This window comes from Amblyraja radiata, chromosome 13 (assembly GCF_010909765.2).
Source record: "Amblyraja radiata isolate CabotCenter1 chromosome 13, sAmbRad1.1.pri, whole genome shotgun sequence".
Classification (NCBI taxonomy): Eukaryota; Metazoa; Chordata; class Chondrichthyes; order Rajiformes; family Rajidae; genus Amblyraja; species Amblyraja radiata.
In genome coordinates, this window is record NC_045968.1 from 61006749 (window position 1) to 61034404 (window position 27656).

Here is a 27656-nt window from a genome sequence, read left to right on the forward strand (position 1 = left end):
GAGAAACCTTCATATTAATGGGTGAAAGCAATTCATTTAGCCAAATCCTGTGGTGGACACCCATTAAGACATACTCCTTAAAGACGGAATTGCGTTTTTCAGATATGCTTCAGAGAAACCTGGAATATATCCAACTCATAGATACTAAAATGTTGCAAGATATTTCTCTGTCTCTCACTATTCCCACAAGGCTGTGACCCATGACCTCCTATGCAAGAACAACAATATTTCAATACTCAGCCTCTTATTGGTCATTCAGCCAATTTACACAAGAAGTTTAGGGACAATGTATAAAACCTTCAGCCCACTTTCCCGACACTTGTTCGGTGCCGTGCGGAGGAATAGTTCATCTTGAGGCTTTGTCTCGAGAGGCTTTGGAGAGTAGCTGAAGAGAGAGGAACGGAGCTGCAAGATGCAGAACAACAGCAAGTAGGAAGTTTCACAAAAATCTTTTGTGAGATACGCAAAGGAGACATGCAGGATCACGCGATGTGCTGCAGCTGCATGATGTGGGAGCTGGTGGACACCATGGTCAATCCTGGTGACCACATCTGCAGCAACTACTAGTTGATTGAAGAACTAAGACAATAGGTGCAGGCGTAGGCCATTTGACCCTTCGAACCAGCACCGCCATTCAATGTGATCATGGCTTATCATCCCCAATCAGTACCCCGTTCCTGCCTTCCCCCCATATCCCCTGACTCCACAATTTTTAAGAACCCTATCTAGATCTCTCTTAAGCATCCAGAGAACCTGCCTCCACCGCCCTCTGAGGCAGAGAATTCCACAGACTCACCACTCTCTGTGAGAAAAAATGTTTCCTCGTCTTCGTTCTAAATGGCTTACTCCTTATTCTTAAACTGTGGCCCCTAGTTCTGGACTCCCCAACATCGGGAACATGTTTCCTGCCTCTAGCGTGTCCAAGCCCTTAACAATCTTATATGTTTCAATGAGATACCCTCTCATCCTTCTAAACTCCAGAGTGTACAAGCCCAGCTGCTCCATTCTCTCAGCATATGACAGTCCCGCCATCCTGGGAATTAACCTTGTATACCTACGCTGCACTCCCTCAATAGCAAGAATGTCAAATTAGAGGACCAAAACTGCACACAATACTCCAGGTGTGGTCTCACTAGAGCTCTGTACAACTGCAGAAGGATCTCTTTGCTCCTATATTCGATTCCTCTTGTTATAAAGGCCAACATGCCATTCACTTTCTTCACTGCCTGCTGTACCTGCATGCTTGCTTTCATAGACTGATGTACAAGGACCCCCAGATCCCGTTGTACTTCCCCTTTTCCCAACTTGACGCCATTTAGATAGTAATCTGCCTTCCTGTTTTTGCTACCAAAGTGAATAACCTCACATTTATCCACATTAAACTTCATCTGCCATGCATCTTCCCACTCCCCCAACCTGTCCAAGTCACCCTGCATTCTCATAGCATCCTCCTCACAGACTGAAAGTGGACGGCCTGGAGTCTGAGCTTCAAACGCTGCGGCACATCAAGGATGGGGAGAATGACCTGGACACTGTGTATCTGGAGGCAGTTACGCCCGCTAGAGTAACTGCTTCCAACTTGATCCGTGGTGACGTAGAGGGTGTGACTGCTAGTGAGGCAGGCAGGGGAACAGAGCTGAGGACTGTGGGAAGAATAAGCAACCTGACCAGGGCACCGTGGTTCAGGGGGCCATTCGAGGGACCAGGGAAGAAAAACGGAGTTGTCATTGGGGACAGTATAGTTAGAGGTATTGACACTGTTCACTGTCGCGAGATCGAGAGTCCTAAAGGCTGAGTTGCCTGCCTGGTGCCCGTGTACAGGACATCTCGTCTAACCTGCAGAGGAACTTGGAGTGGAAGGGGATAGATCCTGTCGTCGTGGTCCATGTGGGTACCAATGACGTGGGTAGAATGATGAAAGAGGTTTTGCTAAAGGAATTCGAACGACTAGGTACCAAATTGAAAAGCAGAAGGTAATAATCTGTGGATTGCTACCTGAGCCACATGCAAATTATTATTGGGTTGTGAGGATTAGAGTTGAAGGTGTGGCAGAGTGGGTTTGAAGTTATGCAACATTGGCACCAGTATTGGGGAAGGAGGGAAGGGAATTGTGCGGGGTTGGTCCCGACATCGCGAGGGGCTCCGAAATTCCTGCAGTGTCTGAAAATCTTGCACGCCAACGGCCTGTCGGCACGCAGGCGCATTGTGGTCGTACGCTGCGTCTTGACGTCGTAAACAGCGTCATGACGCCGTACGTCTAGCACGTGGCGTTGCGCGATGACGTCACCGCCCGGCGTGGCGCTGCGTGATGACGTCACCGCCCAACGCCGTGCGACGCCCAAATTCAGTCGGCCCGCCTCCTGCCCAGCTGATTGGTCAGCATGACGTAAATGACGTCACGCGCGAACTTAGCGCGTTCTTAGGGTGTACTTAGCGTGAACTCCGCTTCCGTTTGGTCGTGCCAAACGCACGCAATCGCATGCAAGTGGGACAGACCCTTAAGGGTGGAGTTAAAGGGAAAGAGAGTGCAGGAGAAGTTACAGAAGTCTCTAGAAATACAGGGACGGAAAGTTCAAGAAGAAATAAGGGTAAGCGGGTAAAATCGGGACATGTGTGAGAGGGGAGGTGAATACCAAATTAAAGGTGTTGTATTTGAATGTGCATAGTATAGGTATGTTGCAAAGCGTACCTGAAGCGTCGGTGAAAATCTGTCGCTGCGGGTGTGCGCGATTTTGGCGCCGTTTAGAGGGGGCGGGTTTAAAACGCGATTTTCTCTAAGCTGTTCAAATCGAAGATGTTCAGCCTAGTTAATTATTAACGAAAAATCGATGGAAGACCCCGTCGCAAAAGCTATTATTAGTTTTAAAGGCCTCGTAAAATAGTTATAGTAGTTTAAAAATCAATCTCTAAACCCGCGACCGCCAGCAACCGCTGGGTCTCATAAAGCAGACAGCAGAAGGTGGGCTGTATATTTTTACATTAAAAAGGGCTTCTAAAGATCCCTTTATACAAAGTTTAATATTGCGAGTAGCTCAATTTGGCCCCATTATATCCCGCAGTATTTTTCTGGGCATTTGGGGGCACAAATCTACCGCAATGTGAACGTTCTAAACCAGCGCGTTCCACAGGGACCCACTGGAAAGCTGATTTAAATGGACATTTATTTACAGCAATTGAACACTAAATTCCTTCCATTTGGCCTATAAATTAATGTAAATGAGATTAAAAATCATGTTTTATTGTGAATTATTTGTGAATATTATTTGGACATTTAGGCTATTAAAAATGTTAATCATTTATTAAGAAATGGATAGATGTTTAGATCTAGTAATTGAAGTCTGAAATTAGCTACAATTAGGTAACTAACTAATTATATGCTTTAATTTCAGGTCATCCAAGTAAGATTATTTTATATTTGTTTCAGAATGCTTCAATCTATGATAACTGAAAATTTCATTCAGTTCTCTTAATTTTTAAGAAAGTTATGGGCTTTTGACTGTTCACGATCACAGCTTTTTTGTTATGTCCATAGAAAATCAATAGGGAACAAGATGCTCATTTCCGAGTATGAAAATGGCCATAACTTTTTAAATACTTGAGATATGAAAGTGAATTAGGTGTCAAATTAAACTTATTTTTATGCTTTATCTGATGGGATAAATTACAGACTTGATTTTTAAAATCTCAAAATTTTGTAACATTGCTACATAGTATAAGAAACAAAGTGGATGAGCTTGTGGCACAGAAAGAGATTGGTAGATAGGATATTGTGGGAATTACAGAGACGTGGCTGCAAGAGCGTCGGAGCTGGGAGCTGAATATTCAAGGCTATACATCCTATCAGTAGCAATGTTACAAAATTTTGAGATTTTAAAAATCAAGTCTGTAATTTATCCCATCAGATAAAGCATAAAAATAAGTTTAATTTGACACCTAATTCACTTTCATATCTCAAGTATTTAAAAAGTTATGGCCATTTTCATACTCGGAAATGAGCATCTTGTTCCCTATTGATTTTCTATGGACATAACAAAAAAGCTGTGATCGTGAACAGTCAAAAGCCCATAACTTTCTTAAAAATTAAGAGAACTGAATGAAATTTTCAGTTATCATAGATTGAAGCATTCTGAAACAAATATAAAATAATCTTACTTGGATGACCTGAAATTAAAGCATATAATTAGTTAGTTACCTAATTGTAGCTAATTTCAGAATTCAATTACTAGATCTAAACATCTATCCATTTCTTAATAAATGATTAACATTTTTAAATAGCCTAAATGTCCAAATAATATTCACAAATAATTCACAATAAAACATGATTTTTAAATCTCATTTACATTAATTTATAGGCCAAATGGAAGGAATTCAGTGTTCAATTGCTGTAAATAAATGCCCATTTTAAATCAGCTTTCCAGTGGGTCCCTGTGGAACGCGCTGGTTTAGAACGTTCACATTGCGGTAGATTTGTGCCCCCAAATGCCCAGAAAAATACTGCGGGATATAATGGGCCCAAAATGAGCTACTCGCAATATTAAACTTTGTATAAAGGGATCTTTAGAAGCCCTTTTTAATGTAAAAATATACAGCCTACCTTCAGTTATTTGCTCTATGAGACCCTGCGGTTGCTGGCGGTCGCGGGTTTAGAGATTGATTTTTAAACTACTATAACTGTTATACGAGGCCTTTAAAACTAATAATAGCTTTTGCGGCGGGGTCTTCCAGCGATTTTTCGTTAATAATTAACTAGGCTGAACATCTTCGATTTGAACAGCCTAGAGAAAATCGCGTTTTAAACCCGCCCCCTCTAAACGGCGCCAAAATCGCGCACACCCGCAGCGGCAGATTTTCAACGACGCTTCAGGTAGGCTTTGCAACATACCTACTATCAGAAAGAAAGACTGGTGGGCAGAGGGGGTGGGGTAGCTCTGTTGGTAAGGAATGAAATTCAGTCCTTAGTGAGGGGTGACAGAGGATCAGAAGATGTAGTCATTGTGGGTAGAACTGAGAAATTGTAGAAAGACCCCAATGGGAGTTATTTACAGACCCCCAAACAATAGCCCGGATATAGGATACAAGTGTTACATCAGGAGATACAATTGGCATGTAAGCAAGGCAATGCCACAGTGGTTATGGGAGATTTCAGTATGCAGGTAGACTGGGAAAATCAGGTTGGTACTGGACCCCAAGAAAAGGAATTTGTAGGGTGCCTCTGAGATGGATACTTAGAGCAGCTTGTAGTGGAGTCTACCAGTGAAAAGGCAATTCTGGATTTAGTGTTGTGTAATGAGCTGGATTTGATAAGGTAACGGAAGCATAAGGAGGTGACAACCACAATACGATACGTTTTAATCTGCAATTTGAGAGGGAGAAGGTGATGTTGGATGTGGCGGTACTACAGCTGAGCAAAGGGGACCACAGACGCATGAGGGAGGAGCTGGCCAAAGTTGACTGGACCGGGACCCTAGCAGGGGAGACGGTGGAACAGCATTGGCAGGAATATCTGGGAATAATCCGGAAGATGCAGGATCTTTTCATTTCAAAGAGGAAGAAAGATTCTAGGGGGACAAAGAAGAGACCGTAGCTGACAAGGGAAGTCAAGGACAGTATAAAACTAAAAGAGAAGGATTATAACATAGCAAAGATTAGTGGGAAGCCAGGAGATTGGGAAGCTTTTAAAGAACAACAGAATGTAACTAAAAAGACAATACACCTATGAAAGATGAAATACGAAAGGAAGCTAGCGAATAGTATAAAAGAGGATAGCAAGAGTTTATTCAGTTATATAAAGACATTAGACAATAGGTGCAGGAGGAGGCCATTTGGCCCTTCAAGTCTGAAAGAGGCAAGAATGGACGTTAGACCGCTGGAGAATGATGCAGGAGAAGTGATAATGGGGAATAAAGAAATGGCAGATGAGTTGAATAACTTTTTTACATCAGTCTTTACAGTGCAGGACACCAGCAATGTGCCTGAAATTCAAGAGAGTCAGGGGATGGAAGTTAGTGGAGTGGCTATTACTTGGAGGAAGGTGCTTGAGAAACTGAAAGGGCTGAAGGTGGACATCACCTTCATCAGATGGACTGCACCCGAAGGTTCTGAAGAGGAGGTTTTAGAGATTGTGGAGGCATTGACAGTGATATTTCAAGAATCACGTGCGTCAGGAGTGGTTCCAGACGATTGGAAACTTGTCAATATTACCCTGCTGCACAAGAAGGGAGCATAGCAGAATAGCGGGAATTGCAGTTAGTCTGACTTTGGTGGTTGGTAAGGTTTTAAAGTCCATTATAAAGGATGAGGTTGCAGAGTACTTGGAAGTTCATGATAAAATAGGCAGAAGTCAGCATGGATTTGTGAAGGGGATGTCTTGTTTGACAAATTTGCTGGAATTCTTTGAATAAGTAAATAGCAGGACAGACAAAGGAGAGTCAGTAGATGTTGTTTACTTCAGGGCCTGTCCCACTTGGGTGTCATTTGCGTGTCATGGCACGTGGTGGCGTGGGCAGTTTCTAAATGGGATGGAATCAATTTCACATTTACACACTATGGAGATGAAATAGTTTACCCAGACATTTTTTGGAAAGGTGAAGTTTAACAGTGGAAAGCCCCTTTTTCTCGTTCTTGCAAATTTATGATACTACAGTGCCCTCCATAATGTTTGGGGCAAAGACCCATCAGTTATTTAATTGCCTCTGTACTCCACAATTTGAAATTTGTAATAGAAAAAATCACATGTGGCTAAAGTGCACATTGTCAGATTTTAATAAAGGCCATTTTTATACATTTTGGTTTCACCATGTAGAAATTACAGCAGCCCCCCCCCCCCCCCATTTTTCAGGGCACGATGATTTTTGGGACACAGCAATGTCATGTAAATGAAAGTAGTCATGTTTAGTATTTTGTTGCATATTCTTTGCATGCAACAACTGCTTGAAGTCTGCGATTCATGGACATCACCAGTTGCTGGGTGTCTTCTCTGGTGATGCTCTGCCAGGCCTGTATTGCAGCCATCTTTAGCTTATGCTTGTTTTGGGGGCTAGTCCCCTTCAGTTTTCTCTTCAGCATATAAAAAGCATGCTCATTTGGGTTCAGATCAGGTGATTGACTTGGTCACTCAAGAATTGACCATTTTTTAGCTTTGAAAAATTCCTTTGTATCTTTAGCAGTATGTTTGGGATCATTGTCTTGCTGACGAATGAACCGCCGGCCAATGAGTTTTGAGGCATTTGTTTGAACTTGAGCAGATAGGATGTGTCTATACACTTCTGAATTCATTATGGTACTACCATCAGCAGTTGTATCATCAATGAAGATAAGTGAGACAGTACCTTCAGCAGTCATACATGCCCAGGCCATAACACACCCACCACCGTTTCACAGATGAGGTGGTATGCTTTGGATCTTGGGCATTTCCTTCTCTTCTCCATACTTTGCTCTTGCCTTCACTTAAGTGTATCGCTGCATGGTCAATTCATTTCACTGTGGCTTCGTTGGTGCATGTGACGCATACATTTGACTTTGACTTTAATCACTCTGATATAAGTTAATCTTCGTCTCATCTGTCCACGAGACCTTTTTCCAGAACACTGGTCGCTCTTTTATGTATGTCTTGGCAAACTGTAACCTGGCCATCCTATTTCTGCAGCTAACCAGTGGTTTGCATCTTGCAGTGTAGCCTCTGTATTTCTGTTCATGAAGTCTTCTGCGGACAGTGGTCATTGACAAATCCACACCTGACTCCCGAAGAGCGTTTCTGATCTGTTGGACAGGTTTGGGGATTTTTCTTTATTATAGAGAGAATTTTTCTGTGATCAGCTGTGGAGGTCTTTCTTGGCCTGCCAGTCCCTTTACGATTAGTAAGCTCACGAGTGCTCTCTTTCTTCTTAATGATGTTCCAAATATTTTATTTTGGTAAGCTTAAGGTTTGGCTTATGTCTCCAACAGTTTTATTCTTGTTTCTCAGTCTCATAATGGCTTCTTTGACTTTCATTTGCACAACTTTGATCCTCATGATGATAAACAGCAATAAAAGTTTCCAGAGGTGATGGAAAGACTGGAGGAAAGACTAGGTGCTGAGAACTCTCTTATACCTGCATTAAAGAGGCAATGAAGCACACCTGAGCAGATATAAACACCTGTGAAGCCATGTGTCCCAAACATTATGGTGCCCTGAAATAGGGGAACTATGCATAAATAGTAAGATTAAACGAGAACTTACCAGTTCGAAGTTTGATCGTTATTTTATGAGGAGTACGTTGAGGGAATACGTGAAGAACCCCGCCAGGACGCATGCATGTCATTCTTCAAAGCAGCGATGTGAAATCACAGATAACTGTAATGACTGAACATAGTAAGATTAGAGAAGAAATACCAGTTGAGTATATGATCATGGGTGGGAGCGGAGGGCACATATTCCCTCAACGTACTCCTCATAAAATAACGATCAAACTTCGAACTGGTAAGTTCTCGTTTAATCTTACTATTTTACTTCGGAGTCACGTGAGTGACTACGTGAAGATTTCAAAGCTCTGAGATTTCATGCCGTGGAAACAAGTCCATGCATCACATCTGCCTTAATGACTGTGGGAGGAATTGTGTCAACATAATTTAGACATGAATCTGACATTGAAATCCATGAAAAATTTATTAACACCAAATTATAGCCCCTATTTATGGGGTAAATGAAATTACAGAACTTAAAATTGTTTCTGCAAACGTTCCAGGTTTAATGACTGGTTTATAATAAAATAGTTGGAATGTTTTTTCCCCTGACCATCCTGCTGTCTTGAGGATTTGGTCCATTGGTACATCCAACTGCATAGCTGCCGATGTAGCTGCAGCCCTGGTGGAATGAGATTAAAACATAGCTAGTAGACAGAATGGGAGGCAGGAAGCAGAAAAGGGAAGCACTCGGACACAAGAGGAGAAAGAAAAAAAAGGAAATAAACAGAGAAGAAGAGACGGGGGGTTTCTTAAATGTGCATATTTTAATGCTAGGAGCATTGTAAGAAAGGTGGATGAGCTTAGAGTCTGGATAGACACCTGAAGTATGATGTTGTGGCGATCAGTGAAACATGGTTGCAGGAGGGCTGTGATTGGAAACTAAATATTCCAGGAGTTCGTTGCTTCAGGTGTGATAGAATTGGAGGGGCAAGAGGTGGTGGTGTTGCATTGCTAGTCATGGAAGATATTACAGCAGTGCTTTGGCAGGATAGATTGGAGGGCTCATCTAGGGAGGCTATTTGGGTGGAACTGAGAAGTGGGAAAGGTGTAGCAACACTTATAGGGGTGTATTATAGACCGCCAAATGGGGAACGAGAATTGGAAGAGCAAATATGTAAGGAGATAGCAGATATTAATAGTAAGCACAAGGTAGTGATTGTGGGAGATTTCAACTTTCCACACATAGACTGGGAAACACATTCTGTAAATGGGCTGGATGGTTTGGAGTTTGTAAAATGTGTGCAGGATAGTTTTTTGCAGCAATACATAGAGGTACCTACTAGAGGAGGGGCAGTGCTGGACCTCCTGTTAGGAAATGAGACGGGACAGGTGGCGGAGGTATGCGTTGGGGAGCACTTCGGGTCCAGTGATCACAATACCATTAGTTTCAATATAATTATGGAGAAGGTCAGAACTGGACCTAGGGTTGAGATTTTTGATTGGAGAAAGGCTAACTTTGATGAGATGCGAGATGATTTAAAAGGAGTGGACAGGGACATTTTGTTTTATGGGAAAGATGTAGAAGAGAAATGGTGGACATTTAAAGGGGAAATTTTAAGAGTACAGAATCTTTATGTTCCTGTTCGGTTGAAAGGAAACAGTAAAAATTGGAAAGAGCCCTGGTTTTCAAGGGAAATTGGACATCTTGTTCGGAAAAAGAGGGAGATCTACAATAATTATAGGCAGCATGAAGTAAATGAGGTGCTTGTGGAGTATAAGGAATGTAAAAAGAATCTTAGGAAAGAAATTAGAAACGCTAAAAGAAGATATGAGGTTGCTTTGGGTAAGGTGAAAGTAAATCCAAAGGGTTTCTACAGCTATATTAATAGCAAAAGGATAACGAGGGATAAAATTGGTCCATTGGAGAAACAGAGTGGGTAGCTATCTGCAGAGCCAAAAGAGATGGGGGAGATATTGAACAATTTCTTTTCTTCGGTATTCACCAAGGTGAAGGATATTGAATTATGTGAGGTAAGGGAAACGAGTAGAGTAGTTATGGATACTATGAGTTTCAAAGTAAAAGAAGTACTGACACTTGAAAAATATAAAAGTGGATAAGTCTCCAGGTCCTGACAGGATATTCCCTAGGACATTGAGGGAAGTTAGTGTAGAAATAGCCGGGGCTATGACAGAAATATTTCAAATGTCATTAGAAACGGGAATAGTCCCCGAGGATTGGCGTACTGCGCATGTTGTTCCATTGTTTAAAAAGGGTTCTAAGAGTAAACCTAGCAATTATAGACCTGTTAGTTTGACTTCAGTGGTGGGCAAATTAATGGAAAAGATACTTAAAGATAATATATATAAGCATCTGGATAAACAGGGTCTGATTAGGAACAGTCAACATGGATTTGTGCCTGGAAGGTCATGTTTGACTAATCTTCTTGAATTTTTTGAAGAGGTTACTAGGGAAATTGACGAGGGTAAAGCAGTGGATGTTGTCTATATGGACTTTAGTAAGGCCTTTGACAAGGTTCCTCATGGAAGGTTGGTTAAGAAGGTTAAACTGTTGGGTATAAATGCAGGAATAGCAAGATGGATTCAGCAGTGGCTGAATGGGAGAAGCCAGAGGGTAATGGTGGATGGCTGTTTGTCGGGTTGGAGGCAGGTGACTAGTGGGGTGCCTCAGGGATCTGTGTTGGGTCCTTTGTTGTTTGTCATGTACATCAATGATCTGGATGAAGGGGTGGTAAATTGGATTAGTAAGTATGCAGATGATACCAAGATAGGGGGTGTTGTGGATAATGAAGAGGATTTCCAAAGTCTACAGAGTGATTTAGGCCATTTGGAAAAATGGGCTGAAAGATGGCAGATGGAGTTTAATGCTGATAAATGTGAGGTGTTACACCTTGGCAGGACAAATCAAAATAGGACGTACATGATAAATGGTAGGGAATTGAAGAATACAGTTGAACAGAGGGATCTGGGAATAACCGTGCATAGTTCCTTGAAGGTGGAATCTCATATAGATAGGGTGGTAAAGAAAGCTTTTGGTATGCTAGCCTTTATAAATCAGAGCATTGAGTATAGAAGCTGGGATGTAATGTTAAAATTGTACAAGGCATTGGTGAGACCAAATCTGGAGTATGGTGTACAATTTTGGTCGCCCAATTATAGGAAGGATGTCAACAAAATAGAGAGAGTACAGAGGAGATTTACTAGAATGTTGCCTGGGTTTCAACAACTAAGTTACAGAGATAGGTTGAATAAGTTAGGTCTTTATTCTCTGGAGCGCAGAAGGTTAAGGGGGGACTTGATAGAGGTCTTTAAAATGATGAGAGGGATAGACAGAGTTGATGTGATCAAGCTTTTCCCTTTGAGAATAGGGAAGATTCAAACAAGAGGACATGATTTCAGAATTAAGGGACAGAAGTTTAGGGGTAACATGAGGGGGAACTTCTTTACTCAGAGAGTGGTAGCGGTGTGGAATGAGCTTCCAGTGGAAGTGGTGGCGGCAGGTTCGTTGGTATCATTTAAGAATAAATTGGATAGGCATATGGATGAGAAGGGAATGGAGGGTTATGGTATGAGTGCAGGCAGGTGGGACTAAGGGAAAAAAAATTGTTCGGTGCGGACTTGTATGGCCGAGATGGCCTGTTTCCGTGCTGTAATTGTTATATGGTTATATGGTTATATATTAGTATCCACCCCAGCCTGTGTTAGAACCTGTTTCAGCCATCTTGAGATGGTCTGGACTGTCACTTTTTTGTGTGGTTGCTTGTGGCTGATTAAAAGTGCCTTCTCATTGCCTCTGATGATTTTCGTGTTCTCCATGTATAACAACAAATGTCTTACTATACAGAGACTATCATCTGTTGGGTAAGACTTAAATTCTATATTGAGGCCTGCTGATCCCTGTCTGTTCTGCTTAACTAATTCATAATTATGAAATGTAATATTTCCAGATGAAGAAGTCATGTTGTCCAGTCTTAATTTATGTAACGACTGTACCCTTTGTGCCGTGACCAAAGCCATTAGCATGACTGTTTTCAGTGTCAGTCTATGTAGGGACAGAGCTGTTGCTGGAGACCAATTCCTTAGCATCGTCAGGACAATACTCACATCCCATATTTGAGAGTACATGGTTCTTGGGGGATTGGTATTAAAAATTCCACTAATAAGTTTTGTTACCAGGGGGTGAGTCCCAACAGAATGACGCTCTGTTCCTTGCCATAGATAAGTTGATAGGGCACTTCTGGCGCAGTTGATGGTACTATAACTGAGCCCCTCATCATAATGGAGGCCTGCCAGGAATTCCAGAACAGACGGGATGTTCATTGATCTGTAGGTGATGCTGTTTCTGTGACAATACATCTCCCATTTCCTGATATTGACCAGATACTGTTTTTTGGTGGACTGTCTGTGGGCCGCCGAAATTATTTGTTCACTGTTCGGTCCGTCAGTCCCAGCTGTAGTAGAGGTATTTTTGGTGATACATGGTTCTAATACCATGTTGAGTATCACAGGGAACCATGGTTGAGTAGGCCAATCGGGTACTACCAAAACACCAGACGCAGAGTCTTGCCGTATTTTCCTTAATACCCGACTGATGAGGCAGAAAGGAGGGAATGCATAAATAATTTCCCCCAATGCAGCGAAAATGCATCTGTCGCCGCTGCCCCAGGGTCTGGTTCCCACGAAACATAGTTTAATAACTGGTGATTAAGTCTGGATGCGAATAGATCGATATCTGGTGTTCCATACCGTGCTGTAATATCAGCAAATACTTTTTTATTTAACATCCATTCGGTGTTTTCATTAAATTTGCATGACCTGGCGTCTGCCACTAAATTTAGTTTACCTGGTAGGTAAGTAGCTGATATCCAAATATGTCTCTGGATACACCATTGCCAAATTGTATTAGCCAGATTGCCACATGATGTCGATTTGTTTCCACCCATGTGGTTGATATATGCTACCACGGTGGTATTGTCAATCTGTAGTCTAACATGCTGGTGATATAACCCAGAACAATATGACTTTAGGCCATGGAATGCACCCAACATTTCCAGGTAGTTTATGCCCAGTGTTTGTAATAATGATGCCTCCTGTGCAGTCCATCTACCTCCACAGCTGGAGATGGAATTGGTGGCACACCAACCAAGTGCACTGGCATCAGTTTGTAGCACCATAGAAGGGTTGCTGATAATGATTGGATTGAAACAAAACCGAATGTTATCTTTCCACAATTTTAGTTCCATTATAGCTTTGATTGGTAGCTTCATTGGTCTGTCAAAATGACCAGTATTAATTTTGAGTGCTCGTATTTTTGCTCTCTGTAAATTTTGGTAATGTAAAGGTCCGAATTGTGTGGCTGGAAAAGCAGCCACCATTTTGCCAATTACTTTTGCTACCAATCTGATGGACGGTTTACTGATGTCAATGAGGTTATTGCAAGCCTCTATTAAGTCTATAGCCTTTCCCTTTGGCAAAGTCACCGACATGTGAACTGAGTCAATGGTGAACCCCAAATAGTCCATAGTAGTGGAAGGCGTTAATTTAGATTTAACTGGATGGATAATAAACCCCAGTTTTTCAAATAACTGTTTTGTGGCAGTTACAGTTTGTTTGGCCAATTCCAAAGTTTTGCCCACAATAAGTATGTCATCTAGATATGCCATGACCATGTGTTTTCGTTTCCGTAGAAACGCTAGGGCTGGTTTCAAAATTTTTGTGAACAGCCTGGGGGCTGATGTTAACCCATTTGGCAGCGCTCTATACTGCCATGGGCTGTCCCATCCAGTTGAATTTTAAGTAACATCTGTGGTCACCTCGTATAGGCACTGAATAGTAAGCATCTTTTAAATCAATGCTAGCCATGAAGTAACCTTTGGAAATAAATTGTTTTGCAGTAACAAAGGTTTCCATTTTAAAATGAATATATTGTACAAATGTATTCAATTTGGTCAAATCTATGATGATGCGACAACCTCCATCTTTTTTGTTTTTGGTAAAGATATTGGACACGAATTCTAGCGATTCGTGTTGGGATTTTTCAATTACCCCTTTTGCGTAAAGCCGCTCCAGTTCAGCATGCGCTTCTGATTTTTCTTTACCTGAAAGTACGAACATTCGGTTCGGTACATGCTGAACTGGAGGGCTGTATTTGTGTATAAATTCTATGGTATATCCCTGGATACTGCTTAAAATATAAGTGTCGGTAGTTAACATACTCCATGCATCCAGAAAGAAGTGTAATCTCCCCCCAACCTCCATGCTCCCTGCAATTTGTAGGGAACCAGACCCACCTACCTCCATAGTTACCAGTGGCAGGTTTACTTCTTTTTGTAAATCCTTCGTTGATGTTGAGGCGTCGGTGTCTGGGTTTGTGGTTGGGTTGGTGTTGGAGGTTTGCGTATCTTCCAAAAAGGCTTGCCTGGGCCATGGCCTAAAAAAGACTCATGTTCGGTGTATCGGACCTTTGAGCTTTCACCAGTTTTCTTGTTCTACTGGTGGGTGCGTAAGGGTGCTGTTTATGGCCGTAGTAGGTTTTTGATGAAGTCACTTTTATGAGCCCCAGGGTTTTTGCCTCCTCATCGAGCTCCTTGACTTGCTTCGATAGGTTACCTCCAAATAGTAAAATTGGTGGTTTTACGTTTCCAGGTTTGCACAGACCTGCGAATTTCGGATTTAGAGCAGGTCGGATGGCACTCTTCCTGATGCTGTTTATTTCATATTGTGTGTTGCAAAGCAGTGCCAGTGCATCCTGTTGGTCCTGCGACATGTCCTTCTCATCTACTGTGCGGGCGAAAGCTGCTATTCCCGTTGTTAGGAGCTTTAGTACCTTTTGGAGTTTGACATCCATGCCTCTAACATGTTTCCATATGCAATTATTTACAACAGGAACATTCAGGGATATACAGTTACCCGGTGCCAAGTGTCTTGCCGTGGTGTCCAATACATCCTGTTCCTGTAGCTGGTTAAAGGACATATAATCTATACTGGCAGATAGTTTTTGTTCCAGGTTTTGGCCAGTCTGGTCTGGCTGTATGAAGTTGGACACCATGTCCAGTAGATTTTCACGTTCCTGCACCCCTTGCACACTTGATTTCTCTTCTGCAAACCCCTCTTCAGGATCAGCCCAGAACTGACCCCCAGTACTCCCCTCTGACGAGGGAGATGCACTGTGCAGCCCTACAAGAGGTGCTGCTGTGGGTTTAACATAGTGCCCACAGTGACTAGACTCCATCTCCCAGAGCCTGTCACGTTGGAGCAACTGCTCCACACACCGCTCCATCCGGCTCCAGCGCTCACGGTCGCTGGCCGCTCGCGGCTGCTCTAAGTCGGACTCATCTGAGTCAACGACTTTGTTGGTTTTTTGTTTTGCCTTACCGCCCGGCCGCGGAGTGGATCTGGCCGGTGCGGAGGCGAAGTCGGGCACAGCTGTTCCCATTACGGGTGATTCATGTGCCGCTGGCCGCTGCTGGCTGCCCGCAACTCCGTGGTCCTCCCCCGCCAGCTTTGTCGCAGCCCTCATTGTTTTCTTGGACTTGTCCATTGACTCCCCACCTGTAAATCAGTATGGGAACAATACAAAAGACCGCAGAGTATCTCTTACCTGCAGGTTCCGGCTTTTAAAACGTCCGCTGCGGGGGAACGTCGTTCCACCCCGCCTGACTGTTTCGCAATGCGTGTAGCGATATGACACGCATGCGTCCTGGCGGGGTTCTTCACGTAGTCACTCACGTGACTCCGAAGTAAAACACAGCTGTAATTTCTACATGGTGAAATCAAAATGTATGAAAATGGCCTTTAATAAAATCGGACAATGGGCACTTTAACCACATGTGATTTTTTTTCTATTACAAATCTCAAATTGTGGAGTACAGAGGCAAATAAATAGATGATAGATCTTTATCCCAAACATTACGGAGAGCACAATAGATTTTGGATGTATTAAACTGGAATTCTGGCAAACTCACCCTTGCAGTTGGTCATTCAGGTAACGAAGGGCATCGCTAATGTAAACTAGCCCATCATCGCCAATTCTGTTTGCTGACAAATCCAGGATCTTTAGGGGAGTGTTGAGTTTTAGCAGCTCAGCCAAATATTTTGCTCCATCACAGGATATCTGGTTACTGTAGGAACAAATTAAGTGACTTTTTTCACAACATCAGAAATTAATATTCAACCTAAATACTGAGCAAATCAACTATGTAACTTCTGATACTGAAACCCTCACAGTACTAGTGACCTGGATTCAATCCTGACCTCTGGAGTTGTGTCTGTAGAGACAACATGTTCTCCCTGTGAACATGTGGCTTGTCAAGAGTATTTTATTGTCGTATATCCCAGATAGAACAATAAAATTCTTACTTGCAGAATCACAACAGAATATGTAAACATAGTACACTGTAAACAATATAATAAATGAGAAAAAAAAGTCACACACACACACACACACACACACACACACACACACACACACACACACACACACACACACACACACACACACACACACAAAATGCATACGTTTCCATAAACGACATAAGCATTAATAACAATAATAGTCTATGTAGTTCCGAGATTATTGGAGGTTGTCATGTTTAATGACTCTGGTAGAAGCTGCTCGTGAACCTGGATGTTACAGTTTTCAGGCTCCTGCGCCTTCCCAATGGCAGGGGTGAAATGAGTGTTGGCCAGGGTGGTGTGAGTCTCTGATTATGCTGGCTGCCTTTTTGTGGCAGTGACTCCATTGGATATTTCTCAGTTTCTCCCACATTCAGAAAAGGTAAAGGTTTGTAGGTTAGTTGGCCGCTGTAAATTGTCCTGGCGGCATGTCGGGAGGAACTGACAGAATCTGTCACAAAGAAAGTTTGTGGGGAATGGAAGTATTCTGAGAGCCAACAAAGGCTCAGTGTGCGAAAATAATAGCCTTTTTTTGACGACGTGACCAAAGATGTATATATGGACTTCAGCAAAGGACTTGACAAGGTTCCACATGCTGGGCTCTAGAAGGTTAGATCGCATGTGATCCAAGGAGAGATAGCTGAAGGGATAGAAAATTGGCTTCATGGAAGGAAGCAGAGTGTGATTGTGGAAGGTTGCTTCTTGTTCTGGAGACCTGCGACTAGTGGTGTGCCTCAAGGTTCGGTGCTCGGCCAGATATTGTTTGTCATCTATATCAATTATTTGGATGAGAACGTACGTGGCAAGATCAGCAAGTTTACAGATGATACAAAAGTGGGTGGTTTTGCAAATAGTGAACATGGTTGTGAAAAATTGCAGTAGGATCTTGATCGATTGGCCAGGTGGGCTGAGGAATGGTTGATGGAATTTTACACAGAGAAATGTGAAGTTTTGCATTTTGGGAAGTCTAACATGGGTAGGACCTACACAGTGATTGAATGGTAGAGCTCTGGGGAGTGTTGCAGAGCAGAGGGATCTAGGGGTACAACTGCATGGTTCCATGAAGGTCGAGTCGCAGGTAGATTAGGTGGTCAAATAGGCTTTTGGCATATTGGCCTTCATCAGTCAGAGTGTTGTATAGAAGTTGGGAGGACACCTCAACAAGTTGGGAGAAATACAAGACATTCGTGAGGCTTTTTTTTGAGTATTGTATTCAGTTCTGTTGTTCTGTTATTGTTAAGATGTTGTTAAGCTAGAAAGGGTACAGAGAAGATTTATGAGGATGTTGCCAGGACTAGAGTGTCTCAGCTGTAGGGAGAGGTTGCGATTCTATTCCTTGGAGCGCAGGAGACTGAGGGATGATCTTGTCGAAGTGTATAAAATTATGAGAGGGAGAGATCGGGTAGATGCATAGAGTCTCTTGCCCAGAGTAGGTGAATCGAAGACCAGAGGACATACAGTGCATTCAGAAATTAATCAGACCCCTTCACTTTTTCACATTTTGTTACGTTGTAGCCTTATTTTAAAATGAATTAAATCAATTTTTTTTCTCATCAATCTACACACAATACCCCAGAATGAAGAAGCGAAAACAGGTGTTCAGAAATGTTTGCAGTAATTAAAAATAAATAACTGAAATATCACATTTACGTAAGTATTCAGACCCTTTCCTATGACACTCAAAGCTGAGTTTAGGTTCATCCTGTTTCCATTGATTATCCTTGAGATGTTTCTACAACTTGATTGGAGTCCACCAGTGGTAAATTAAATTGATTGGACATAATTTGGAAAGGCACACACCTGTCTATATAAGGTTCCTCAGTTGACAGTGCATGTCAGAGCAAAAACCAAGCCAAGAAGATGAGGGAATTGTCCGTAGACCAAGACAAGATTGTGTCGAGACACAGATCTGGGGAAGGGTATAGAATAATTTCTGCAGCATTGCAGGTCACGAAGAGCACAGTGGTCTCCGTCATTCTTAAATGGAAGAACTGGAATCACCAGGACTCTTCGTAGAGCTGCCCGCCAGGCCAAACTGAGCAATCGGAGGAGAAGGGCTTTGGTCAGGGAGGTGACCAAGAACCCGATGGTCACTCTGACAGAGCTCCAGAGTTCCTCTGTGGAGATGGGAGAACCTTCCAGAAAGACAACTATATCTGAAGCATTCCACCAATCAGGCCTTTATGGTAGAGTGGCCAGACGGAAGCCACTCCTCAGTAAAAGGCACATGAAAGCCCGCTTGGAGTTTGCCAAAGGGCATGAGAAACAAGATTCTCTGGTCTGATGAAACCAAGATTGAAATCTGGCCTGAATGCCAAGCGTCACGTCTGGAGGAAACCAGGCACCGCTCATCACCTGGCCAATACCGTACCTACGGTGAAACATGGTGGTGGCAGCATCATGCTGTGGGGATGTTTTTCAGTGGCAGGAACCGGGAGAATAGTCAGGATCGAGGGAAAGATGAACAGAGCAAAGTACAGAGAGATCCTTGATGAAAACCTGCTCCAGAGCATTCTGGACCTCAGACTGGGGCAGAGGTTCACCTTCCAACAGGACAACGACCCTAAGCACACAGCCAAGACAACGCAGGAGTGACAAGCCTGTGAATGTCCTTGAGTGGCCCAACCAGAGCCCGGACTTGAACCCGATCAAACATCTCTAGAGGGACCTGAAAATAGCTGTGCATCGACGCTCCCCATCCAACCTGACAGAGCTTGAGAGGATCTGCAGAGAAGAATGGGAGAAATTACCCAAATACAGGTGTGCCAAGCTTGTAGCGTCATACCCAAGAAGACTTGAGGCTGTAATCGCTGCCAAAGGTGCCTCAACAAAGTACTGAGTAAAGGGTTTGAATACTTATGTAAATGTGATGTTTCAGTTATTTCTTTTGAATTACTTCACAAAAAATTCTAAACACCTGTTTTCGCTTCATCATTCTGGGATATTGTGTGTAGATTGATAATAAAATAAATGAATTTATTCCATTTTAAAAATAAGGCTGTAACGTAACAAAATGTGGAAAAAGTGAAGGGGTCTGAATACTTTCTGAATGCACTGTAGGTTTAACGTGAAGGGGAGAAGATTTAATAGGAACCTGAGGAGTAACATTTTCACAGAAAGGGTGGTGGTATATACTGCCAGAGGAGATAGTTGAGGCAAGTCATAAGGTCACAATTCATTTGAACAGAATTAGGTCATTCGGTTCATCAAGTCTACTCTCTGATCTATCTCTCCCTCCTAACCCTATTCTCCTGGGTGCAGTAGGCCATTCGGCCCTTCGAGCCAGCACCGCCATTCATGGTGATCATGGTTGATCATCCACAATCAGTACCCCTGTTCCTGCCTTCTCCCCATATCCCCTGACTCCGCTATCTTTAAGAGCCCTATCAAGCTCTCTCTTGAAAGTATCCAGAGAACCAGCCTCCACCGCCCTCTGAGGCAGAGAATTCCACACTCACAACTCTCTGTGTGAAAAAGTGTTTCCTCATCTCCGTTCTAAACCTCTAGCGTGTCCAGACCCTTAATAATCTTATATTTTATACCTTACTGCTTCCGTTGTATGAAGTCCTCTGCCAGCGCTGGCAAGAAGGAGCTGTACCGCAGGACATGAGGGATGCCACGATCATTTACCCTCTACAAGAACAAGGGCGAGGGAAGCGTCTGCAACAACTACAGAGGCATCCGGAAGTGGCGGCGCTGCCTTGCAGCTGCGGCTCGCCTGCAGTCCGTTTGTCTTTTCTGTTTTTTGTTTTCTCTTGTCCCGTTTTTACAGTTTATTTCGGTTTATTTAGTTGTGTATGTGTGTGGTGGGTGTAACATATTTTTTGACTCTTCCTTCGGGGGGGGGGTGCGACTTTTCCTGCCGTATCCCCCGTCTCCGTGTCCGTCTGTGCTGAGGCCTATAGCTGAGCTGGCGGCCTCCAACTGCGACCGACCTCGAGGCTGCGGAGGCAGAGCCAGGACTTACCAACGAGGCTGGCCGACTTCGGGGCTGTGGTTGCGGGGCGACCCAACTTCCGACCCGACTTTGGAGCCTCAGAGGCTCGGCCGTGGGCCAGTGGACGACATCATTGGGAGCTCGAGTTCTGTTTTCCGGAGCTCCCGCAACTACAGCTGCGTCCGCTGGACTGGAGGCGGCAGCTTCGGCAGCTTCGACCGCCCCGGGCCGCGGAGTTTGAACCGGCCCACTTGCGGAGCACGGATTCAGCCGCGGGACTTACTTACCATCACCCGGCAGGGTCACAACATCGGAGGATTGGATTGCCTCAGCGCAGAGGGAGAGCAAGGAGGGAAGAGACAATGACTTTGGGACTTAAACTGTGTTGAGTGTTTGTTATTTATTCTATGTTATGACTGCAGGCTAAACCATTTTGTTGCACTGAAAAGTGCAATGACAATAAATTGAATCAAATCAAATCAAATCAAAATCATCTCCCTCCTCAACATCGTCGGCAAGGTCTTTGCTCGGGTCATCTTGATCCTGCTGCAGAAGCTGGCAGAACGTGTCTACCCAGAGTCACAGTGCGGTTTCCCAATTGGAAGGTCAACAGTAGACATGGTCTTCTCCATTTGCCAGCTCCAGGAGAAGTGCAGAGAACAGCGGATGCCCCTGTATGTTGCTTTCATTGACCTCACCAAGGCGTTTGACCTCGTCAACAGAGGTGGCCTATTTAAGGCCTTCCAACAGATTGGCTCCCCACCAAAACTGGAGAGCATAATAGAATCCTTCCTCATCAACACGATGGGGACAGTGCAGTTCAATGGCAGCTTCTCGGAGCCCTTCAACATCCGCAGTGGCGTCAAACAAGGCTGCGTCCTTGCTCCCACACTCTTTGGGATTTTCTTCGCTCTGCTCCTGAAACATGCCTTCGGCACTGCAACAGAGGGGATCTACCTGGGTACTAGATCAGATGGCAGGCTCTTCAACCTCACCTGCCTCAGAGCAAAGACACAGGTATGTGAAGCTCTCATCAGAGACACGTTGTTTGCCGACGACGCTGCAGTTGTGTCCCACGCCCAGCAGGAACTACAGTCACTGATGGACCGCTTCTATCGGGCTTGCAAGGACTTCGGGCTGACCATCAGCCTGAAGAAGACGAACATCTTGGGGCACACAAAATTGCTGGGGAAACTCAGCGGGTGCAGCAGCATCTATGGAGCGAAGGAAATAGGCGACGTTTCGGGCCGAAACCCTTCTTCAGACGGGGCAGCCTGTCATCACCATCGACGACTACGAAATTGATGCCGTCCATCAGTTCACGTACCTCGGCTCCACCATCACCGACAACCCCTCCTTGGATACAGAGATTGATAAGAGGATCGGGAAGGCAGCTCCAACTCTCACTCGCCTCACAACTCGAGTGTGGACCAACCCAAAGCTGACGGTGAAGGCAGTCTACAACGCCTGTACGGCAGTGAGATATGGATTATATATGCCAGGCAGGAGAGAAGACTCAACACCTTTCACTTGAGATGCATCCAATGTATCTTGGGCATATCCTGGCAAGACAGAGTGTCCAACGCCGAGATCCTGTCTCGCACTGGCCTTCCCAGTATGGACACTCTATTCAGGCAGCACAGACTGCCTGAATAGAAACTTTCTATGTTTCTAAACCAGAGACCACACACAAATGTGACCTTTGCCACAGAGACGGACACTCCTGCATTGTTCTCTTCAGCCACAAGCAACGCTGCTCCAGCAGAGGCTTGGAGCAAGCAGCCAACAGCTAGGATGCATGACCCATGGTCAGTCAGGACCGAGGTGGGCCTACATCAATAAGATCCCCTCTCATCCGTCTAAATTCCAAAGTATACAAGCCTAGCCGCTCCATTCTCTCAGCCTATGACAGTCTCGCCATCCCGGGAATTAACCTTGTGAACCTACACTGCACTCCCTCAATAGCAAGAATGTCCTTCCTCAAATTAGGGGACCAAAACTGTACACAATACTCCAGGTGTGGAATCACTAGGGACCTATAGTGACCTCTTTGCTCATATACTCAACTCCTCTTGTTATGAAGGCCAACATGTTATTCGCTTTCTTCATTGCCTGGTGTACCTTCGCCTTCACTGCTTCTCCCCATAACCCCTGACACGTGTACTAATCAACCCGTACTATGGGACTATCTCAACGTTTAAGAAACAAAGAGGAACATGGATAGGACAGATTTGGAGGGATATGGGCCAAACACAGGCAGGTGCGACTAGTGTAGCATGGACATATTGGCCGGTGCAGGTAAGTTGTGCCGAAGGGCCTGTCTCCACACTGTATGACGCTAGACTCTATGTCATAAAGAAATATGGGAAAATGAAGATGTAAGTTTGAATAAGTATCTTTGAAAAAAAAGAAGTGCAGAGGTTTAGCATAGCATTTTCAAAGCTCAGGACCAGGCAGATGCCAGAAATCTAAAATCAAATCAAAAACCATTGGAAATACTGATCAGGTCAGAAAATAGTCGTGGAAAGAGAACATGGTTAACATTTTTAGTCTTTTTAAAGAGGTGTTTTGGCATGTTATTTACAGTCATGTTATTACAGTCATAGAGTGATACAGTGTGCAAACAGGCCCTTCGGCCCAACTTGCCCACACTGGCCAACATGTCCCAACTACACAAGTCCCACCTGTCTGCGTTTCATACATATGCCTCCAAACCTGTCTTATCCATGTACCTGTATAACTGTGTCTTAAATATTGGGATAATCCCTGCCTCAATTATCTCCTCTGGCAGCTTGTTCCATACATCCACTACCCTTTGTGTGAAAAAGCTACCCCTCAGATTCCTATTAAATCTTTTCCCCTTCACTTTAAACCTATGTACTCTGGTCCTCGATTCACCTACTCTGGGCAAGAGACTCTGCATCTACCCGATCTATTCCTCTCATGAAGTTATACACCTCAACAATATCACCCCTCTTCTTCCCCTGACATCAGTCAGAAGAAGGGTCTTGACCCGAAACGTTGCCCATTCCTTCTCTCCAGAGATGCTGCTTCACCTACTGAGTTGCTCCAGCATTTTGTGTCTACCTTCACCCCTCTTCTTCCCAGCCTACTCAACCTCTTCCTTTAGCTCAGACTCTCTGGCCCTGGCAACATCCTCATGAATCTTCTGTGTACCCTTTCCAGCTTGATAACATCCAGGCACATGCCGTGAGTAATTACTTAGGGTAGGCAGTCAGTCGGCTTTTAATAAATCTTGAAAACCGCACATGCACAGATTGTTCTCCTCTCCAGTAGGCAGTCAGTCGACCTTTACAAAGGCATTTGCTTTAAAAGCCTTATCTCTTAATAAAGTATTTAAAAACATATAGCTCAAAGAAATGTACTTACATTATTTGATTGATTTGATTTGATTATTTGTTCCGAACAAGTAAAGACATAAATAGGAATAAATAACAACAACAAAATCGAAATAGTCGAACAATTGGACATTCCAGGCAATATTTGCAAAGCAATGAAAAGCATAAAGCAAAATTTAAATGTCCAACACTTTTTCTTTACAAGCTTGAAAAGGAGTGAGAAGAAGAATAACTTATTTAATCTCACCCCTTCTCCCTAAACCCTTCTTCCATATTTAATAATTAATTAATTAATCATAATAATACCCCAGACAATTTTTAGAGATGCATACAGACATATATATACATACAACTGATATACACATACAAGTAATATGTATGAAGTAACCAAAAAACATAAATAAATAATAAATAAAATAATAAATAAACATTAACCCCTGTTTGTCAACCATCCCCTTCATCCCTGTACCTTGTGAAAGAAAGTGTTTTGTATGTCATTTTGAACTGGTTCAAGTTTGGACATTGCTTTAACTCCACATTCAAACTGTTCCACAATCCTACTCCACAGACCGAAATACAAAAAGTATTTCTGGTCGTGCGGACTCTTTGTACCTTAAAATTAAATATTCTTCTTAAATTATAACCCCCCACTCGCTCATTGAATAATTTTTGTATATTTCCAGGTAAGTTTTTATTTTTGGCCCTAAACATTATCTGTGATGTTTTAAATGCAACCAAATCTTCTAATTTTAATAATTTATGACTGTAAGAATAATGGATTAGTGTGACCCAGATACCTGACATTGTGAATAATACGTATTGCTCTTTTTTGCAGAATAGTTAATGAATGTAGCGAACCTTTATAGTTATTGCCCCAGACTTCTGCACAGTAATTTAAATAGGGTAAGATTAGTGAACAGTAGAGAATGCGGAGTGATTTGTGATCCAGAACCTGCTTAACTTTGTGTAATACAGAAATGCTTTTTGACAGTTTGGATTGTACATATTTAATGTGTGATTTCCAGCTGATTCTATCATCCATTATAACCCCAAGAAATTTATTTTCATGAACTCGTTCAATTTCAACCCCATTTATCTTTATATTTGCTTGTGTATTTGTTCTGCAATTACCAAATAACATTATTTTGGTTTTGCTCAAGTTTAATGATATTTTGTTCCTGTCAAACCATGTTTTCAGTTTGCCCATTTCTTTTGTTATTTTGTCCAGTAGTTGTTTTAAATTCTCCCCAGAACAAAAAATATTTTACAAACTCCATTCTTCTCTCGTTGTTTCTTAATATATTCTTAAGATTATGACAATTCATGTTTGGAAAAACCCACTAAGAAATTTGCGTTGCACATTCGCAGTACGATGCTGCGCGGCACATGCACGCAGACCACGATGCAAAGGCAGAATTTCAGCTGCCGTTCTAGACCGTTGTCATTGAAGGCATGAAGCAGCATCAACGGCACGTGAGTTGCACATAGTTTTGCGTGTTACATGTACTGCGGATGAAAGGCACGGGAGAATAATGCCTACATAAGAGATCGATCTCTGAGGTAGGCATAATTCTCCCGGGCCTTTACTATTTATATTTAATAATTACCATTTTATAATTTTAGTCAGGGTAGGCACTGCCTACATTGCCTACCCTGATGGCACGTGCCTGATAACATCTTTCCTATAACATGGTGCCCTGACAGAACACAAACTTTAAATGCGGCATCAGCAACGTCTTATACAACTGCAACATGACATCACAATTTGTATTATAGTTAATGAAGCCTGACACTGACAACAACCTTCTCATGCATGGACTGAGAATGTTTAGCTATGAACTGGAACATAAGTAGTTCTTCATCCCTCCCTTTCTGCCACCATACTGCAGTAGATCACTGAAACGCATAACAAGGGAAACAGCCCCGCTGCACAACATGTTCAAGAAGGAACTGCAGATGCTGGAAAATCGAAGGTACACAAAAATGCTGGAGAAACTCAGCGGGTGCAGCAGCATCTATGGAGAGAAGGAAATAGGCAACATTTCGGGCCGAAACCCTTCTTCAGAAACCCTTCTTCGGCCCGAAACGTTGCCTATTTCCTTCTCTCCATTGATGCTGCTGCACCCGCTGAGTTTCTCCAGCATTTTTGTGTACCCGCTGCACAACATGCCTGGTTTGGAGTGAAAATGTAAAAGTATGTCTATTACCAGCGAAGATCGAGGTATCGCAGAGTCCTGTTTTTAACGAGTTGTTCACAAAGTTGCTGGACACCAAAATCTTTCATTTCAAATCTTTCTAAGTGCAGCTCCTGCAGGGTTTGGTTCACGTGCAGCATGTCAGCCATGTGCACAGTCATCTCTTCCTAAAATCAAACAATACAAGGGAGTAAATGTCGAGCAAGGAAGATGCTCCAGACCAATGGATGCAGCTGCCGTGAATTGCTCTCATAAAGTAATGGGAGAAAATGCAGTTCAACATCAATAAAAATAATCAGAAGGGCTAGGGCTGTTCATCAATGTGCCCCATTGCTACATTGATCCAGAACATTAGATGTACGGGATTAACTGTGACTTGGTCGTATGGGTTCAGAACTGGCTTACTGATGCACAGAGGGCTGTGATGAAAGGACAGTGTTCAGGTTGGAGGTCTATGACCAGTAAAGTTATAGAGTCATAGAGTGATACAGTGTGGAAACAGGCCCTTCAGCCCAACTTGCCCACACCGTCCAACATGTCCCAGTTACAGTAGTGCCACCTGCCCGTGTTTGGTCCATATCCCTCCAAATCTGTCCTATCCATGTACCTGTCTAGCTGTTTCTTAAATATTGAGATCATCCCTGCCTCAACTACCTTCTCCAGCAGCTTATTCCATACACCCACCACCTTTTGTGTGAAAAAGTTAGTCCTCAGATTCCTCAGATCTTTTACGCTTCATCTTAAATCTATGTCCTCTGGTCCTCGATTCACCTACTCTGGGCAAGAGACTCTGTGCATCAACCCGAATTTATTCTTCTCATGATATTATACACTTCAATAAGATCACCCCTCATCCTCTTGTGCTTCAAGGAATGGAGTCCCAGCCTACTCAACCTCTCCCTGTAGCTCACACCCTCTAGTCCTGGCATCTTCCTTGTGAATCTTCTCTGTACCCTTCCATCTTGACAACATCTTTTCTATAACATGGTGCCCAGAACTGAACGCAATACTCTAAATGCGGCCTCACCAACGTCTTATACAACTGGAACATGACCTCCCAACTGCTATACTCAATACTCCGACTGATGAAGGACAATGTGTCAAACACCTTATTAACCACCCTGTCTACCTGTGACTCCACCTTCAGTTCCACAGGAATCTATGCTGGGACCTCTGCTGTTTGCGATATATATAAATGATTTGGACGTAACCGTAGACAGGTTGGTTAGTAAGTTTGCAGATGACACCAAGATTGTTGGGCCATGTAGGGTGTTGTCAAGCTATACAGCGGTATGTAGATCAGCTGCAGAAATGGGTGGTGAAAATGGCAGATGGAGTTTAATCCGAGCAAGTGTGAGGTCAATCATAAGGGGAAAATATACAATTAATGTCATGACACTTGACACAATTGAAGTACAGAGGGATCTTGGGGTCCAAGACCATAGCTCACTGAAAGTGGCAAGTAGCTAGAGTAAAAAAGGCATATGGTATGCTTGCATTCATAGGTCGGGCTATTGAGTAGAAGAGTCATGGAGTCGTGAAGCAGCTTTATAGGACATTGCTTTGGCTGCAATTGAAGTACTATATTAT

General features: G+C 43.3%; 1 protein-coding gene across 1 annotated transcript in view; it reads right to left on the reverse strand.

Annotated features, from left to right (window-relative positions):
• LOC116980095 (leucine-rich repeat-containing protein 34-like) overlaps positions 1-27656 on the reverse strand; it is a 52988-nt gene that overhangs the window by 6659 nt on the left and 18673 nt on the right. Inside the window, exons 6-7 of the mRNA XM_033032201.1 lie at positions 26079-26233; positions 16146-16301 (exon numbers count right to left, since the gene is read on the reverse strand). Of these exons, the coding sequence (XP_032888092.1) occupies positions 16146-16301; positions 26079-26233 (311 nt within the window). The remainder of the gene's footprint in view (positions 1-16145; positions 16302-26078; positions 26234-27656) is intronic.